Source organism: Propithecus coquereli, unplaced genomic scaffold, assembly GCF_000956105.1.
Source record: "Propithecus coquereli isolate 6110/MARCELLA unplaced genomic scaffold, Pcoq_1.0 Scaffold776, whole genome shotgun sequence".
Lineage (NCBI taxonomy): Eukaryota > Metazoa > Chordata > Mammalia > Primates > Indriidae > Propithecus > Propithecus coquereli.
In genome coordinates this window covers 424,236-441,175 of record NW_012153907.1, presented here as the reverse complement: position 1 = coordinate 441,175, position 16,940 = coordinate 424,236, and the positions used below count along the sequence as shown (strand labels likewise).

Here is a 16,940-nt window from a genome sequence, read left to right as displayed (position 1 = left end):
CGCCGCCAACTTCGCCAAAGTGAGGCAGCCGGGCCGCCCCGCCCCCAGCCCTCGGCGGCTCGCCCCGCCCCGGGGCCGGCCCTGCGCGCCCCCGCCTCCCTCCGGCCTCCCGGGGTCCCTGCCCACCCTCCACCTGCACAGCCTGGGACCCTCGGACCCTCGGAGACCTAGGCCAGCCATGCGGTGAGATGCGGCACACCCGGCTTCGTGAGCACCCCCACCCCCCCACCCTCCTATACGTGCGCAGAGCCAGGACGAAAACAGAGACCCCCCAGAAACCCTCAAAACTGAGGCCAGGCGAGTCCGGAGAGGCTCATGAACACACAGCTACCAAAGCACAAATGCAGACCCATGCACAAAACTGCGTGGGGACTCGAACATCTGAAACACGAGCAAACCTAAAACGCAGGCCCAGCCAGACAGGAAGCCTAGGGGGGCCTTTGCAGCCTCAGAGCTCGGACACACAGTAGGAGTCTCGTGCATGTGTGTGGGTGCTCACACACATCCCTTCTCACTCTCAGCCCTCCGAGAAAGCAACCTCCTTCCTCCTCACTACCCTGTGCGACCCTCAAAGATCCACCATAGCCCCCCAGCCCAACCCAGTACCCCACGCAGCTTTGTCACTCAGCCAATCTCCTCGCGCTGTTTGATCAATTGCCTTTTCCCAAATCAGTCGCGCTGCGATGCCTTCCTGCAGCCCCCTCTATCCCTGTGGGGAGAATGGGGACCCTGAGAGGCCCCAAGTCCAGCCCTGGAGAAACCCCCAATCTTGGGGGGTAAAAGCCAGGCACAGTGACCCCCAATACAGAGGGCTCGGGGCTGAGCTGGATGGAGTTACAGGGTCACGGAAGGGCACAGAGTAGCTGGTGAGGCTTCAGCCTGGGAGGGTTATTTATTTGTTCATGCATGTATTCAGCAAGTATGACTAAGGTCCCAGCTCTATGTCTGTTTTTGTTCTAGGGATTGGGGGTACACCTCACCCCCTCTAGAAAGAGTTTCCCAGAGGAGGCTGCAGTGTCTCAGCTCTGAAAGGAGAGGAAAGGAGGAAAGGTGAGCTGGAGGAAAGACATCCCAGGAGAGGGACTGTCCCACTCCCAGATGAGGGGGCAGAGTAGTGAGAGAAGTGTGCAAGCCAGGGGTCAGAAAGAGGAGACACAGGCCAGGCTGACATCCTGGTATCTGGCTTGGTTGGATACAGGGGTGAGGTGCTGAGTCAGAGGGGGTCACCCACAAGGCAGCTGAATGCTGGGGCTGAACGTGGAAGATCTGTCCGAGTGGGAGATAGTCACATGGGTGCCCCAGAAATCTTCAGGCAATTTTTTAACTTTTTATTTTGAAATAATTTTAAACATAGAAAGTTGCAAAAGAGCACAAACAACTTGTATCAGCCTTTTGTTCAGTCCTGGTGTGGTGGCTCACGCCTGTAATCCTAACACTCTGGAAGGCCAAGGCGGGAGGATTGCTCGAGGTCAGGAGTTCAAGACCAGCCTGAGCAAGAGTGAGACCCCCATCTCTACTAAAAATAGAAAAAAATTAGCTGGACACAGTGGCACGGGCCTGTAGTCCCAGCTACTCCGGAGGCTGAGGCAGGAGGATTGCTTGAGTCCAGGAGTTTGAGGTTGCAGTGAGCTATGATGATGCCACTGCACTCTACCTGGGGTGACAGAGGGAGACTCTGTCCCCCCTCAAAAAAGGCCCTTTGTCCACTCCCCAACCACCCACCCTTTGCCACATTTGCCATATAATTACATAAATATGAAATATGCACATATATATATGCATTTCTTGGGCTGAACTATTTGAGAGCAAGTTGTACATATGATGTTCCTTTGCCCCCAATAGTTCACTGTGTGTTTCCTAAGAACAAGGGCATTCTCCTACGCAAACATACTACAGTTTTCATCCCAGTCCGTATTCAAAGTTCACCGATATGTTTTACTACATGTTTCTTTGCTGGCCCAAGATCTAATTCCTGGATCACACGTTGCAACTCATCATCATGTCTCTTGGTCTCCTTCAACCTGAATCAGTTCCTCAGCCCTTCCTTGTCTTTCATGACAATGACATTTTTTGGAGAGTCGAAGTCAGTTGTTTTGAAGACGGTCCATAAGCTGGCTGGTGTGCTGGCTCCTCGTGGCCAAGTTCAGGTTGTACATCTTTGGCTAGAACCACAGAAGCCATGCCGGGTCCTCCCCAGTGCATCCTATCAGGAGGGAGCTGATGTCAGCTGCCAACGTTGGTGGCGTTCAGCTTGGATCACTGAGGTGATGTTGGCCAAGTTTCCCCACTGTGTGAATGTCCTGGTGCCTATTAAACTTTTGGCATTTATCGATGATTTTTTTTTTTAAAAATGGCGTAAAATTCACATAACGTAAAATTAGCCATTGACTATTTTAAACAGTACAATTCAGCGGCATTTAGTACATTCACGGTGTTGTGCAACCATCACCTCTACTGAGTTACAGAACATTTTTATCATCCCAAATGGAAACCCTGAACCCATTAGCAGTCCCTTTCCATTCTCCCCTCTTCCCCCAGCCCCTGGCAACCAGTAATCTGTTTTCTGTCTCTGTAGATTTGCCTGTCCTGGACATTTCACCCAAATTGGAATCATATAGTATGTGGCCTTTTGTGCCTGGTCCCTTTCATTCAGCACCGTGTCTTCGGGGTTCATCCATGTTGTGGCATGGACCAGTGCTTCATTTCTTTTTATGGCTGAGTAATATTTCATTGAATGGCTACACCATTCACCCACTGATATTTTGGATGAGTTTTTTTTTTTTTTTTTTGAGACAGAGTTTCACTCTTTTGCCTGGGCTAGAGTGCCGTGGCATCAGCCTAGCTCACAGCAACCTCAAACTCCTGGGCTCAAGCGATCCTCCTGCCTCAGCCTCCCAAGTAGCTGGGGCTAAGGCACGCGCCACCATGGCCGGCTAGTTTTTTTCTATATATTTTTAGTTGTCTGATTAATTTCTTTCTATTTTTAGTAGAGACGGGGTCTCGCTCTTGCTCAGGCTGGTCTCAAACTCCTGAGCTCAAGCAATCTGCCCGCCTCGGCCTTCCAGAGTGCTAGGACTACAGGCGTGAGCCACTGCGCCCTGCCTGGATGAGTTTTTAAATTTTTTATTTACTTATAACTTATTTATTTATTTTTGCCCACCTTGATTTCAAGGATGATTTATTTTTTGTAGAGATGGAGGGTCTTGCTATGTTGCCCAGGCTGGTCAGCGATGACCTCTGGCCCTGCCCGGGCTGGCAGCTAAGCCCAGCCTGGAGGGGCTGGAGCTGAGGATACAGTGTCACTCCCGTCCTATGGGTGCGGCCCCCGTCTGCGACGGGAGCTATCTGCCCATCTTATGGGCACAGCCGCGCAACTTAGAGAAGAGCAGTGACTTGCTAGAGGCTTTCTAGAGGAAGAGTTGAGATTGGAACCCGAGCCTCAGCGACTCTAGGCCATGCAGAGTACAGGGGCGGGGTAGGGGTTGGGCAGAGAAAAAGACAAAAGTTGCATAAGAAGGGGCATACAGTGACTCACAGCAATTGCGCTGAGTCAACAGGCCTGTGGGGCAGGCTCAGCTCAAGTCCCGCCCTCATGCCTGTCACCCCAGGAGGGAATCCAAGTTCCCCCCACCAGCCCAGCTTTCAGGCCTCCAAGGTTGGGCCTCACCCTCTCCAGCCCCATTAAAACCCCCATCATCACACAGTGTCAAACTCCACCAGCAGCCTGGCAGCGCAGCAGCTCATGCCTGTAATCCTAGAACTTTGGGAGGCTGAGGCAGGAGGATCGCTTGAGCCCGGGAATTTGAGACCATCCTGGGCAACATAGCAAGACCCCATATGTGAAAAAAAATTTTTTAATTAGCCAGGTGAGGTGGTAAGAATCTGTAGTCCTAGCTACTCAAGAGGCTGAGGCAGGAGGATCGCTTGAGCCTGGGAGTTCAAGGTTGCAAAGAGCTGTGATCATGCCACTGCACTCCAGCCTGGGTGACAGGGTGAGACTCTGTCACTAAAAAACATAAAATAAGACCCATTTGCATCCAGCAGGCCTCATGTTCTCCTGGCCTTTGCCCAGGCTCTTTCCTCTGCTTGGGACACCCAGCCGGACTGAATGACCCCTTTGCTTCCTCAAGCAGGAACTCACAGCAAATGTGTCCTCTCCAAACATGCATTTTTCTTCCACTTAGAGGGACTGCTCTGCTGTTTCTCACACACACCACCCCTGCCTATACTGGTCCCACTTTCTGGAATGCCTTCCTTCCCCCCATTCCTGTTCCTGGTCCCCTCCTATTCGTTTTTCAAGGGTCCCACTCCGGGAAGCCCTGCCCGCCCCCAGGCCGAGCCCCTCTGCATCCCCGAGCTCTCCCAGTGCCCTTTTCTTCAGCTCAGCCTTGTTCAAGGGGTTAGGGTGCTTTGTCCCCCCTCGAAAGACTGGGAGCTCCATGGGTGCCAGGCAGAGGATGAAGCTTCTTGAGGGTCCCAGCAATCCCTGGCAGGGAGTGGGCACAAAGTGGGAAGTGGCTGAGGGATTTGGGGTACCCAGCCCAGAAGAGCTGCCCCAGGGGGCTCAAACCATTTTCTTCAGTACCATTTTTGGGGTCTGTGGGTCCAGAGAAGGGTCTGGGGATTGAGGGGCAAAGCTAGGGCTCTCAGGGAAGGGCGGCTCCTCCCCTGGCCAATCTGAGACAGGCTTTTCTGCTGGAATGGACGCTCTAGGAGGTGCTGAGTTCCTCATCACAAGGAGCAGTCAAGGAACCTGGATGCACATTTCACCAGGCAGGAAGTCCAGAGTCTGTGACTCTGCTGATATGGCAGCAGAGCCACAGACTCTGAATGAATCAGGGTGCTGGGTGCAGAGTGAGACAGGACAGTACTGGTGACAACACAGGGTAAGGATGGCACAGGGGAATGGGGACTAAAGAAACAAGCATACATCTACAAAGCACCCACTCAGCAGAAGGTGGGGCCCTGCTCCAAGTTCCTGCTGCTGCCCTCAAGCCACGGTGGCAGGACTGGCCCAAGGTGTCCGGATCCCCAGGGGACAGGACAGTCAGAGCAACCATTCCCACGGCCTTGCAGCCTGCGGCCACACAGTTCCCAATGTGGTGGGGTGGGCTCGAGCCCCCTCCCCTTCCCCTGCTGGCTGCCTTGGCCGGGAACTGCATTTCTCCTCAGTGAGCTCAGTCCCTGGGGACTCAGGACCTGGGGCCAGGCCAAGACACAGCTGCCGGCCCGCTGACCAGGAACCTGAGAATGTGCCCTCAGCCTTTCCTCCCAGGACCGCAGTCCGCCCTCTGTGCGGAAGCTGGGGCCAGGTCCCCTGGACGCTGCCTCCCTGGCACCCTCCGATGCCAGTGGCACAGCCCCTCTTCACTTCGCCAGTTCTACCGCCCTGTCTCGCAGCCTTCGCACGGGTTGTTTCCACTGCCCGGAGCATGCTTCCTGTACCCTAAAGGCTCCTGTCACCTGACTGTTCACTCTGACCCTCTGGCTCTTCTCACCTTCATTCAGTCATTCAGCAAACACTCATTGGACATCTACTTGGTGCCAGGCCCTGTTGTACACAGAGGTGACCCAAATCAGAGCTGGTTCCTGTCCCTGATGGGGCAGACACACGAGAAACAAGAAGGTGAACAAGTAAGAACCATCGAGACAAGAGGGTTCAGAGGGAGGAAGAGATTTCAGCGTGGGATCAGAGCTGAGACTTGAGGGAGGAGAGAAGCCTGCAAGGGAAACAGCCAGGGGAAGGGTGTTCCAGGCAGAGGGAACAGAAAGTGCAAAGGCCCAGAGGAGAAAGGGGTGGTTGAAGAAGAGCAACAGCGAAGTGGCCAGGGTGCTGGGCGCAGACTAAGCAAGGGGCAGGAAGTCAGGGAAGCTGGTGGGGCAGTGTCCCAGGAGTCCAGAGAGTCTGGGATTCTAGCCCAAGCGCAGTGGAAGCCACTGGAGGGTTTTAGCAGGGGAAGCGGATCTAACTTAGTTTATAACTATCACTCTGGAAGTTCTGCCTTCTCCTCCCAGGGAGCCCTCCTTGGTCCTTCACACGGCCTTCTCTGGGCTCCCACGGCTTCCTCCTCAACCGGGGCCCTGACCTGGTCCTGCCCAGCTCCCCCATCAGATTCCGAGCTCTGTGGGCATCTGCCTTGCTCAGCGCTGAATCTCCAGTGTCTAGCATAGAGCCCGGTGCCCAGCAAGTGAAATAACTGTCAGTTGAATGAATGAATCAGGAGCTGGGACCTGAATGTACCCAAGGCCAGCCCTTGAGAACGCCCCCCGGGACACTCCCTGTCTGGACACAGATACATTCAGCCCCTGTTAGAACAGGGGCTTGGGGGGGCTGGGAGGGGACGTGAGAACAGTTGGAAGAAAGGGAAGTAGAGGGAAGGGGACCCACTTCAATGGAGCACCTGCAGCTCTGTCTGCAGATTGGGGAAGGGGAAGAGGGGAGGCTGTTCTCCATTCTTCCAGGGGAGCGAGGAGTGGTTTCCCTGCCCCAGGACCCTGCATTGAGTCTGATGCCCTGACCCCTCAAGCTCTTGAGCTCCAGACCACACCAACCTTTTGTGTGGCCTCACTCTGGACTTCATGTTCTCTTGCTCACCTCCAAACTACGATGCTCTGATGTCCCCTAACTGCCTGTCCTTGCCTCCCTGGCCCCTGAATCTTGTCCTCTTTCCTGTAGGGGTGGCACTTGTCCCCCTCGACTCCCTTTCCTCCTACTTCAGAGAAGAGGAGGACTCCCCTGGGCTTCCATGACTTCGTCCCTGAGCCATAGGTTGAGGTGTCTTCCATGATAAAGTGAAATCCACAGTGAATGCCCATCTCACATCTGCCCAGCCCCAGCTCCCGTCACCTCCCCTTGCTCTGCACCTCCTCCCACCCCCCAACTTCATTCTTCCCTTCTCCACTCACTCTGTCCCCTGCACAGATGTTCTTGTCCTCTGGCTTCTGGAAGGGTTTGGCCAGTAGGAGACACTGCCAGATGACATTGGAGGAAAGTGAGAATGGGACATTAATCCTCCTGGATCACTCCCTGTGGGGTCACCTCAGCTGGCTGTGTCCCTTAACCAAAGGCCCTGTCCACACAACCCTCTCCCTGGGCTCTGCTAACATCCTTCCTTCCCCTTGCCCCAACCGGAACACCCAGAGATGGTAACGGCTCTCCACGGGTGCCTGCCCCGGGTGCTAGGTGCTAACCCCTGCTGGTTTCCCCAAACCCTGCCCACCCCACTGTATACAGTCCCTGTAGTAAACCTGTCTCAAATTACCCTGTTTGAATGTGTCAGTTCTCTCCCCCGGACCCCCAACCAGGGTCCCCATCTTCCCCTCCGCATCCCTGTTTAACCTCACTCAGAGCATCCAAGCCCTCCGTCCTCAATCCCAACTTTCCTTCCCCACGACTTTGGGATTTGCGTGATTCAGTCCTCTCGCTTGATAGCTCAGCAGCTTTTGACACCAGACTGTATCCCTGCTCCTTGACACACCCCGCTCCTCCAGTGCCGGGGCACCACACACTGCCTGGTTTGTGCCCTACATCTGCGGTCTCTCTCTTCGGCCTGTCTCTTAGATGCTGGGGGCCCCCAGGGCCCAGTCTCCTGTCTCATCCTCCACTCTGTTCTGGGGGGACTTCACCCTCTCTCCCAGCTTCGGTGCCTCCATCTGCCACCACACACTGATGCTGGCTGGGCCATCTTTGTCTTTAACCCATGATTCTTCCAGGTCCCTGCCTCTGCCCCAGGTTGAACATGCCCCAGACCTGCCTGTGTGCCTTCCACGCATATCTGCTCTTTCTCCAGTGCCTGGACCACGCCCATCCTCCTTCAAGCCCTCCCCACCGCCCCCTCACCATCCCCCAAGGAATATTCCAGACACGCAGACCTGTCTGAGACCCTCCCCTGCTGGCACGTGAAGCTCTCAACCATCCCACGTCTTCCTATCCCAAACTTCCCTCCCAGTTTCATGGAAACCCTAAATCATCCGTGCGTGGGAGGCTTCCGTGGGTCGGAGCACAATTTTGCAAGGTTCAGCGCCAAGGCCGCCTCCTCCAGGCAGCCTTCCCTTCCTCCCGGGAGGTAAGTGCCCCTCCCGGTTCCTCCTTCCACCGGTGATCGACCACACGCTGCTGTCCGCGTCTGTGGCCCGCGCTGTCTCCCTCGCCCGTCCTCGGGTGCGGGCGTAGAGCTGGTGGCAGGGGCAGATGAATGAATGAATGAATGAATGAAGTGACGGAAAGTGGTCTGGAGGCAGGGGCTCCGGGCAGGGAGACTCAAAAAGGCCGGTCCTGGGAGGAGCCCCGGCCGGAACCCTCGAGGTCCCAGCTCCCGCCTGAAGCGACGTGCGCGCCAAACCCCTTGGCCAGAAGAAAGGCGCGTCCGGATTGGCTCAGGCTGGGGGAGGCGGGCCTAGGCCTAGCCGCAAGTTTCTATTGGCTCACTCGTCAGGACTCTGCCCAATCAACGCGATCGCTTCCTCCAGGAGGCCCCTCCTCCCTCTCGCCGCAGCCGCGGAGGCGGAAGACGGCTCGTTACCCTAGCAACAGTCAGCGGACCTCAGTCGCCCGGGCAACTGTCCCAGGCCTCCCGTCAGCCTTTGCCTGGGCCCCTCCGGTCACCCAGACAACCGCTACCCGTTCCGGTTAACCATCAACCCTTCCCCCGTCACCCTGGCAACCGTCGCCAGCCCCACCGCCCCCTGGACATCGTCCTCGTCCTGTCCGCAGGCCTCCTCGCCCCCAACCTCCACCCCAGCTCCGGGGTCCCCGGGCCCCAGGCCTCAGGGGCCCTCCGCGCCTCCCGCCTGTCTGCTCGCCTCAGCGCGGGGGCGCTGCTCCCACCCTGGCAGGGGGCCCGGTCCTGGGGGGGGGGGTCCCAGCTCCGTCGGCGCCCAGGGCCCGCCCTGGGCTGAGGCCGCACGCAACCCCCCGCCGGCCTCCGCGCACGCACTCTTGCGTGGGACTGTCCGGCCGCCACAGGGAGCTCTTCAAAATGCAAACCATGTCCCTCTCCTGCTGAAAACCCTCCCCTTGAGAATCGAATTCAAACTCCTTGCAGTCCCTGGCGGTCTGGCTGTGGCCTCTTCTCCTCCCAGGGGCTCCTCGCTCATTCTGCTTTCGCAGCGCCTGCCGGCCTCCACGTTGTTACTCCAACAGCCGGGCTATTCCCGCCTCGCACTTTCCCATTCACTGCTTTCCACTCCCCCTTAAAGTGCGTCCCCCCAAAAGCTAGGGTCCCTCCTGTGCTTCCTCAGGGAAGCCTTACATAGGCCCTGTCACAGCTTGCATGGGAGGAAGGCTGTGTCTTTCTGGTTCACACTCTCTCCCTAGAACAGTGCCTGACACTGTTGAGTGAAAGGATATTTGGGGACAAGGGAGATGCATGGGGGGGCGACCAGCAGGCAGGCCCATCCGAGACAGGAGAATGCATTTCTCTGATCCCCTAGGTCCTTATGCTGCAGGTAACGAATGACACTGTCCCCAAAGGCTAGGCAGACACCAGGGAGATAGAAGTTGATGCTGTGACAAGCCTGGAGTTGGGTGCTTACCCTCCACTTGTCACCCCCTCATTTGGAAGCTGGAGCCAGAGGCCTCCAGAAAATCAGCAGAAAGTGCAGCTAATTTGGAGCAGGAGATTCCAGGAGCTGGAGAGGCAGGCTTCAGATCACAAAGGGACATTCTGGGAGCTGGTTTCTTCCTGCGCTGAGTCCAGAATCTCACATGTCCTTCCAGAGCCACGAGTTGTTTTCCCAAGGATGGCAGACGCAGGCCAGCTCAGGCTGGGGTGAGAGAATTTGACCTGACAAGGCCTAGGGTCAGGATGGGGAGGGGGATCGTGGGAGCTGCCTTGGGTCTGGCTGGAGAGGAGACTGCACACCCACCTGCCTGCCCACGAGGGTCCCCTGCTTGGTAAGGGTGTCAAACGCCAGGCAGGGAGGCCCCCTACTCTTAAGCTACGAATACCCTCTTCAGCACTGTCTAAAGGATCTTTCGGCACTGATGTGGCAATCGAGCACTTGCAATATGGCTGGCATGACTGAGGCACTGCACTTTAATTGTATTTCATTTTAAACTAATTTACATTTCAGTTGAATCAGCCAGACATGGCTAGCAGCACTGTAGCATTTAGCCAAAGACCCAGACTAGATGTGGAAGCCAGGGACGGGAAGGTCAAAGTTTATGATTTCGCTGGCTATGGCAAAGAGCAGAGTGGGGTCCCAGGGAGGGGAGAGGCAGGACACTTGGTCCCAGCACCTGGCTCCACGGAGCTAAGGGACACCTGTGAGTACCCACACATGCATTTATGTACAATCCAGGAGTCCCACACCTGTGGGAAATCTAAGAGTCCACCTGCCTACGTACATTGTGTGGATTCCCAGGCACACAGAAATAGCAGATGTGTGTTCCTGACTGTCCACGCACCTGGGCAGGCTGGCGAGAAAGGGCCCACTAGTCCAGCAGGTCTTGCAAGAAGGCCCACATGTACTGGTGCATCTCCTGGGGGTTGCTCTGTGGGATCCAGTGCCCCACCCCTGGCAGGATGTGGGCCTCCAACCGGCCTGGCACAAAGCGGCTACCAATAGCCCCTACCAGCCCCAGCTCGAAGTACTTGTCCTTCTCCCCCCACAGTAGCAGTGTGGGTGTGGCCAGCTCCTGGGGCTCCAAGGGGAAATTCCTGTGGCCAAGACAGACAGACAGACAGACAGACAGGCAGGCAGAAGGATGGATGCCCCCACCCCCTGCCCCTGTAACTCTCCTGAGCTTCTGCCCCGCATCTGTTCTCACCTGAAGAGGTTTCGGTAGTAGTTGATGGGCCCGGTGAGGCCATCGGGCTGTGAGAAGTTATAGAGGAAGGCCTCGAGCTCGTTGGGGGTCAAGTGTGGGATGCCTGACTTGCGGTCAGTGAAGGTGGTCTTCAGGATCTGGGCACATATCAGGACTCTGGCTTCAGTGCCCAGCCAGCCCAACCCCAACCTGCTCCCCCCATCCCCAGGCCTTCACCCCACTGCACCTGGAAGTCAGACATGGACAGAAACTTCTCAGGCAGCCAAGGAAGCTGGAACAGGAACATGTAGTTCGAACGGAAGAGCTGGCCAATGTGGCGCAGACAGTAGTCTGGGGTGGGTGGGTGGGGGGACAGATGTGAGGCCTGTTAGGCCCCACACACACCTGAACCCCTACACATACCCAGGTCAGGCACACAGGCCTCAGGAAGGTCACTGTTGCGTTGCCTGAGTCTGTGAAGACACCAGACAGCCCTCCTGGCCCAGGTACCAGCCTCCTACCCAGATAGATGGTGCTGGGTGGTCACTATCCACAGAATGGGGGGGGCCTCCTCCATCTGCAGCTCCAGGGAACCCCCACATTCACTGGTGTGCATCTGCTGCCTAGGCCAGCATGCATTTCCCCTGCTTCATTCAGCGAACATTTATTGAGCACCTATTGTATGCCAGGCCCTGTTCTAGACCCTGGAGACATAGCAGTGAATGGGACAAACAGAACTTCCTGTCCTCAGGGGAGCCTAGAGTCTAGAAGGAGAGACAGGCAAGAAATAACCACAAGGAGACAGAGGGGGAGGGAGAGAGAGAGAGAGAGAGAGAGAGAGAGAGAGATGATGCACTTATGACTACAATGCCGGGAACTAAAATCAGGCGATATGATAACCACAAGGAGACAGAGGGGGAGGGAGGGAGAGAGAGAGAGAGAGAGAGAGAGAGAGATGATGCACTTATGACTACAATGCCGGGAACTAAAATCAGGCGATATGATATAGACAGTGGGTAGCCAAAGACAGCATCTCATGCTACTGCAGTTGCTATCTGTGCCTTCCCTGCCAGAAGAAAGTCATTTAACCTCTCTTGCCTCAGTTTCCCCTAGCTGTAACATAGGGGAATAACACTTTCATAAACCCAGGAGCCTTGAGTAGGTTACTGTACACAGGCTCCTTGCTACTGTGTAAGTGCTCAAAGAATGTGGGTTACTCCTAAGTGCATTGTCATGGATTTGAGATTGAGAAGTGACCCAAGGGAAGAAACCCAGGTTCACTGCTGTGCCCCCAGCCCCTGGCATGTTGACAGGTGCATAGAGAATTGCAAATGTAGTCACATGCACACGCTCCTGCACGCAGGTACAGCCCAGTGTCCCAGACTCCCCGACACACCTTGGTACACTGACATGGGGGCACCACTGACCACAACCATCCGCTCCACCAGGGACGGGTAGTAGATGGAGAAATTCCAGGCAAGAAGAGCACCCCAGTCATGGCCCACGAGGATGCACTTGGAGTACCCTGAGGGTCAGAGAAGCTGGTGTGAGATGCTAGGTATGGCTAAGGCAGGGGTGGGGACATGGGTCCCAGCAAGGAGGAAGCAGGGGGGAGAGGGAAGGGGGGATGGGTGCGTGCAGGATGGGGGAGGTGGCTTCTGGGATGGGGGCATGTCTGCACCCAGGCCTTGGATGACATCCTCGATGTCCGCCATCAGCAGGTCGGTGGTATAACAGTCCACCTCCCGCGGCGCATCCGAAGGACCATAACCACGCAGGTCCACAGCCACGACGTGGAAGCGGCTCTGGAACTCCCGGAGCTGGTAGCGCCAGGAGAACCTGCCGGGTGGGCGGGGAGGGAAATTGAGTCAGGGCTCAGGCTGCACCTCCGTCCTACGCCCAGCAGAGACCATTGGCAACCCCAGCTTCCTGCTCCAGATTTCCCAGAAGGGAGGATGGGGAATCCCAGGCAGAGGCTAAGAAGACCAGCTGCATCCCCAATACAGGGCATCTCAACCTCAACACCCCTTTGTCCCATCCCTTCAGGTCCTCCGGATCCCAGGCATCCTGGCGCAGTCCCCTTGTCCCCTGGCAACCCCTCTGGGCCCTATATGCTCTGCGCGTCCCAGCCTACCCAGCCCTCATCCCCACCTCTTGGGTGCCATAGCGGTTGGTTGGTCCGAGCTCCACCTGCCCCAAGTTCCGTGCACCCCAGACGTACCAGTTCTCGGGGAAGCCGTGCAGAAATAGCATTAGGGGTCCGTTGCCTCGTCCAGCTGACACATAGTGCAGACGCAGGCCAGAGCTCTGGAGGAGGAGGGGGGCATGGTCTGAGGCCTGGGAAACCCCCCTTCCCTAGGCTTGAACCCCAGGCCTCTGTGCTGACCCGGGTAAGGATTCGACCCAGTCCCGCTCTGCTCGCTCCTCGGCGCCCCCAAGAGCATCCGCGGCCCCGACAGCACCCCCCACCCCCCGCCCAGCGCACGCTCACCTTGAGGGTCAAGAAGCTGTGCTCGCCCAGCGAGGGGTCGCTTAGGCAGGCGGGAGCCACGCGCCGGCGACGCCCGCAGCAGCCGCGCCGGGGCCGGCACAGCACGTGCGTGAGCGCGATGCAGCCGTAGACCGCCGCGGCCACCAGCGCCGCAGAGAACACGAGGCTCCACATGAAGGCGCGGAGCAGCTTCAGCGAGAGGCGCGACGGCGCCAGCAGCGCCGTCACCACCAGGTCCGGCATGTCCCCGCGCTCGGGGACGGCGGTGGCGCTGCCGTCGGGGGCCTGGGTCGGGGGCGCGCGTAGCAGTGGCGAGGCGGGGCGCCCACCGCCTTTGGTCTGGGGCCCCTCCGTGCCGTCGGGGCTTGCCGGACGCGCTGAAGGAAGAGGCGGGCGGCTAGGACCGAAACCGCCGCAGCTCGAGACTCACCTAAGTGCCAGGTAAACAAACACCTGGGCACGCCAGGGACGGGGAACAGGGCCAGGGTGCAGGGGTGGAGCCTGCGGGGACCCGGCCGCGGGAGCCGGGGAGGAGTTTGTGAGGAAAAGAGGGATGGGAGGGCCGTGGGAGGCCTGGGCGGGGCTTAAGACAGGTGCGGAGGTCTAGTAGGACTCCCGTACCAGGTGGCGGTGCCTAATACACACAAGAGGTAGATTCTAGATTCGGAGCGGGGACAAACCTGGAGCAGGAAACCCTGAGGGCAATGGGCGGAGCCAGGAGCGAGGGGGCGGGGTATATGCAGAGTAGGTGCGGCCTTCAAGCCGGAAAGGTGGACCCAACTTGGCCTAGGAGCGCTGTAAGGGCTAGGGGGCGTGGCTTGCCCGGGTGGGCGGGAGAGTGGGTGGAACCTAGAGGAGGTGAGGCCTAACATTGGGCAGCGAAGGCCGGAGCCCTGGGTGAAGGGGCTGGGCCAATGAGACAGGGGGCGGGGCCGGAACCTAATATGGCGGGTCGGGCGGGCCCGGAAGCGGAAGAAGAGGGACAGGCAATGCTATGGCTAGGATTAGGGGGCAGGCGCGGGCGATCTCGGCGGCCCGAGGAAGCCTCGGGAGCCCCGGCCGCCGCCCGCCGGGAGCTCCCCGTCCCAGAGCGAAAGACCCTCTCCTCGGCTTGGCTCCGAAGACCTAGTAGCACCTTCATGCAGCCGTGGTTCCAACGGCGGGTCCAGCGGCCTCAGCCCACCGCCGTCCTCCTGTTGGCCCAGCAGGCCCTCCGGCCCGCCCGTGCACGGCTGTGATTGGATGGCGGCGGCTATTGATGTCCGAGAGACAGGTCCCAGCCGGGGAGCCAATCCGCAAGTGGTGAGGCACGGGCTCTGGTAGCTGCCAATGGCGGCGGGACACCCTGACTCCTAGAGGGCAGGCCCGGCTCCCCAGAGGAGGACCGGGCCAACTGAGTCACTGGGGCTCTGGCGGAAAGAGGAAGCAGGGCAGGGCCAGGCATAATAGGGCCCGGTGTCACAAAGCCCCGTCCTTGCAAGGAACCAGCTTCTTCCTCCTGTTTTGCAACCTGCCTCCAAGATCCTTCAGCATTTTAGGGACGCCCGTCATTTAACCCTTATAGCAACTCTATTAAGTGTAGGTAATATTATCATATCCCTGTAGTAGAAATCATGAACCTGAAATTCGGGGATGAAGTCATTTGCCTTAAAGCTATAAATCTGGCTAAACAGCAATCCAGAATGACACGGAGAAAGACAGCAATCTGTCTGTCTCCACCTCCCTTCCTCCTGGGGGCGGCCATTGGAATGCCCTTATATCTTCTGGTGGTTGCCTAGATATCACTAAATGTGCTTCTGTAACTATTTCTTGATTTACCAACTTGGGGCATTACCTACAGACTTGCTCACATCACCAGCACTGGACATGCTATTTTTTCTGTTGGTTTCATCTAACTTTAAACCATCCACCATCCTTTGTCACCTCCTGCTCCTTCTTCTACCTCCCACTTTTATCTATATACCTTTGTATTTATTGTCAAGGCTGCTAAACATCATAGTGTCCTGGGACCATAATGAAGTCCATGAGGTTATCAAAGGTGAAGAGTGGTTTATGGTGTTCTGTCTCAGTAAACAGTGCATCTCAGAGTGGAACAGATAGATGTCTATGATTACACTGTCCCACATTGTTCTCCCTGGACTTAACCACCTACCTTTCTTTTCTTGCATGATTAGCCTAGTATCATAATTTTGGTTTCTTTTACACTTTCCATCAAATCAATTCTCTGACAATCTGATGTTCTCAGGATCTCCCAGAGTCCTCTAATCTGGCTGCATGGCTGGTGGGTGTCTGGGGACCTCCAGTCTTCCTCTGCTACACATCACTGACCCCCACCCTCACCTCACCTCCTCCCAACTCCTTCTCAAACAAAAAGACAGCGGTAGTCACAGGAAGGTAACTTTATATTCAGTACAAATGTTTATTTTTGCAATGAGAACTGCACAAAAAAAAAAAAGAACCTTTAGTATATGTGAAAAGTCTACGAATTCCCTTCTACAAATGTCTAAAGTGTTTAATACAAGTCTCAGATTCACTGACATAATTATTGGCCAAGCGATCCGTGCATACAGTACATTGGGGGCTTGTACACACCTCTTACTCTTGTATAGGACTAAGATTTCTAGTACTGTGGGAAGAATGGGGAAATGGCTGGAGAAATTAAATAGATCCCAGTTCTAATTACAACCCAGTTAGAGAAACACCCATCAAGGAGGTGTGAGGAAGGCCATGGCAGAGTTAAATCTTCAGCAGGAAGGTGCATAAAAAACCATCTCTCCAGCTGAACAGTTGGACCGGCCTGGGGAAGTTTCTGAACAAAACAAGGAACAAAAACCAGGGGGAGGGATGAGATGGAAGAAACCCCAAAGAACACTTGAACCGGCACAGTGGTATATGAGGAAGTGCCTGGGTGGGTAGGGATGTCAATGAAGTGGGGGGGCCCCCTGGTTGGATGCCCAAACTACACCCTCGCTGGGAGGTTTGGCAGATCTAAACACAAGACAATAAAGGGCCTTTCAGGCTGAAAAGGGGGGATGTAGGTTAATAAACAGTGCTAGAAATATTTCAGTTTGTCTCTGCATACATATAAATTATATACTTGTATCTTACATCCTAGGGGGCTGTTCTTGGGTACCACCCGTGCCTTGTGGGTAGGGCATGTGCATACAGGTGGGCACACAGGCAGGGCTGGCCAGGAGGCCACCAGTGGGCTTTCTCGGGCAGGAATGTGTGCGCGTGTGTGTATGTGTGTGGGGGACAAGGATCCTATTTGGGGGGATGTACGCTTATCTAAGAATATCTGGTTAACCCTGAGCTTAAATGAAAGGAGTTAGGTAGAGGCAAGCAAGGTAGGAGAAGTGGCCCAAGTCCTTTGGTGAGTTGGGGACCAGGACGGAGGAGGGTGAAGGGGAAGAATACTGTCTGGAGTTTGGCCAGGGTTCTGCTGGAGCATGTCGCCCACCTAGGCCAGGGTCCACAGAATGGGTACCTGGGCTCCGTGTCACAGCTTCAGCTTGGGGTAGCTGCTACTAGCCTGAGCGGCTCCTGCCCAGGGAAAGCAGGGACAGGCCAAGGGAGAGAGGCTAGGTAGCTCCTGGTGGTAATTATTATATAGAGGTGGTCTGGGGTCCAGAGGGGGGCCCTGGGCCTAGCCTAGGCAACAGTTGGTTCACAAAGAAATGTCAGGGAGACGCCAGCATT

At 56.4% G+C, this 16,940-nt stretch overlaps 1 protein-coding gene across 1 annotated transcript; it reads right to left on the bottom strand.

Moving 5' to 3' along the window:
• Positions 1-10,287: 10,287 nt before the first annotated feature.
• Positions 10,288-13,689, bottom strand: EPHX3 (epoxide hydrolase 3). The gene is made up of 7 exons (XM_012662753.1): positions 13,242-13,689; positions 12,972-13,057; positions 12,432-12,589; positions 12,147-12,275; positions 10,998-11,101; positions 10,772-10,908; positions 10,288-10,661 (listed from the first exon to the last, which is right to left on the bottom strand). The coding sequence occupies exons 1-7, from the start codon at positions 13,482-13,484 to the stop codon at positions 10,436-10,438; spliced, it is 1,083 nt and encodes a 360-aa protein (XP_012518207.1). The 5' UTR covers positions 13,485-13,689; the 3' UTR covers positions 10,288-10,435.
• Between the last annotated feature and the right edge of the window lie 3,251 nt (positions 13,690-16,940).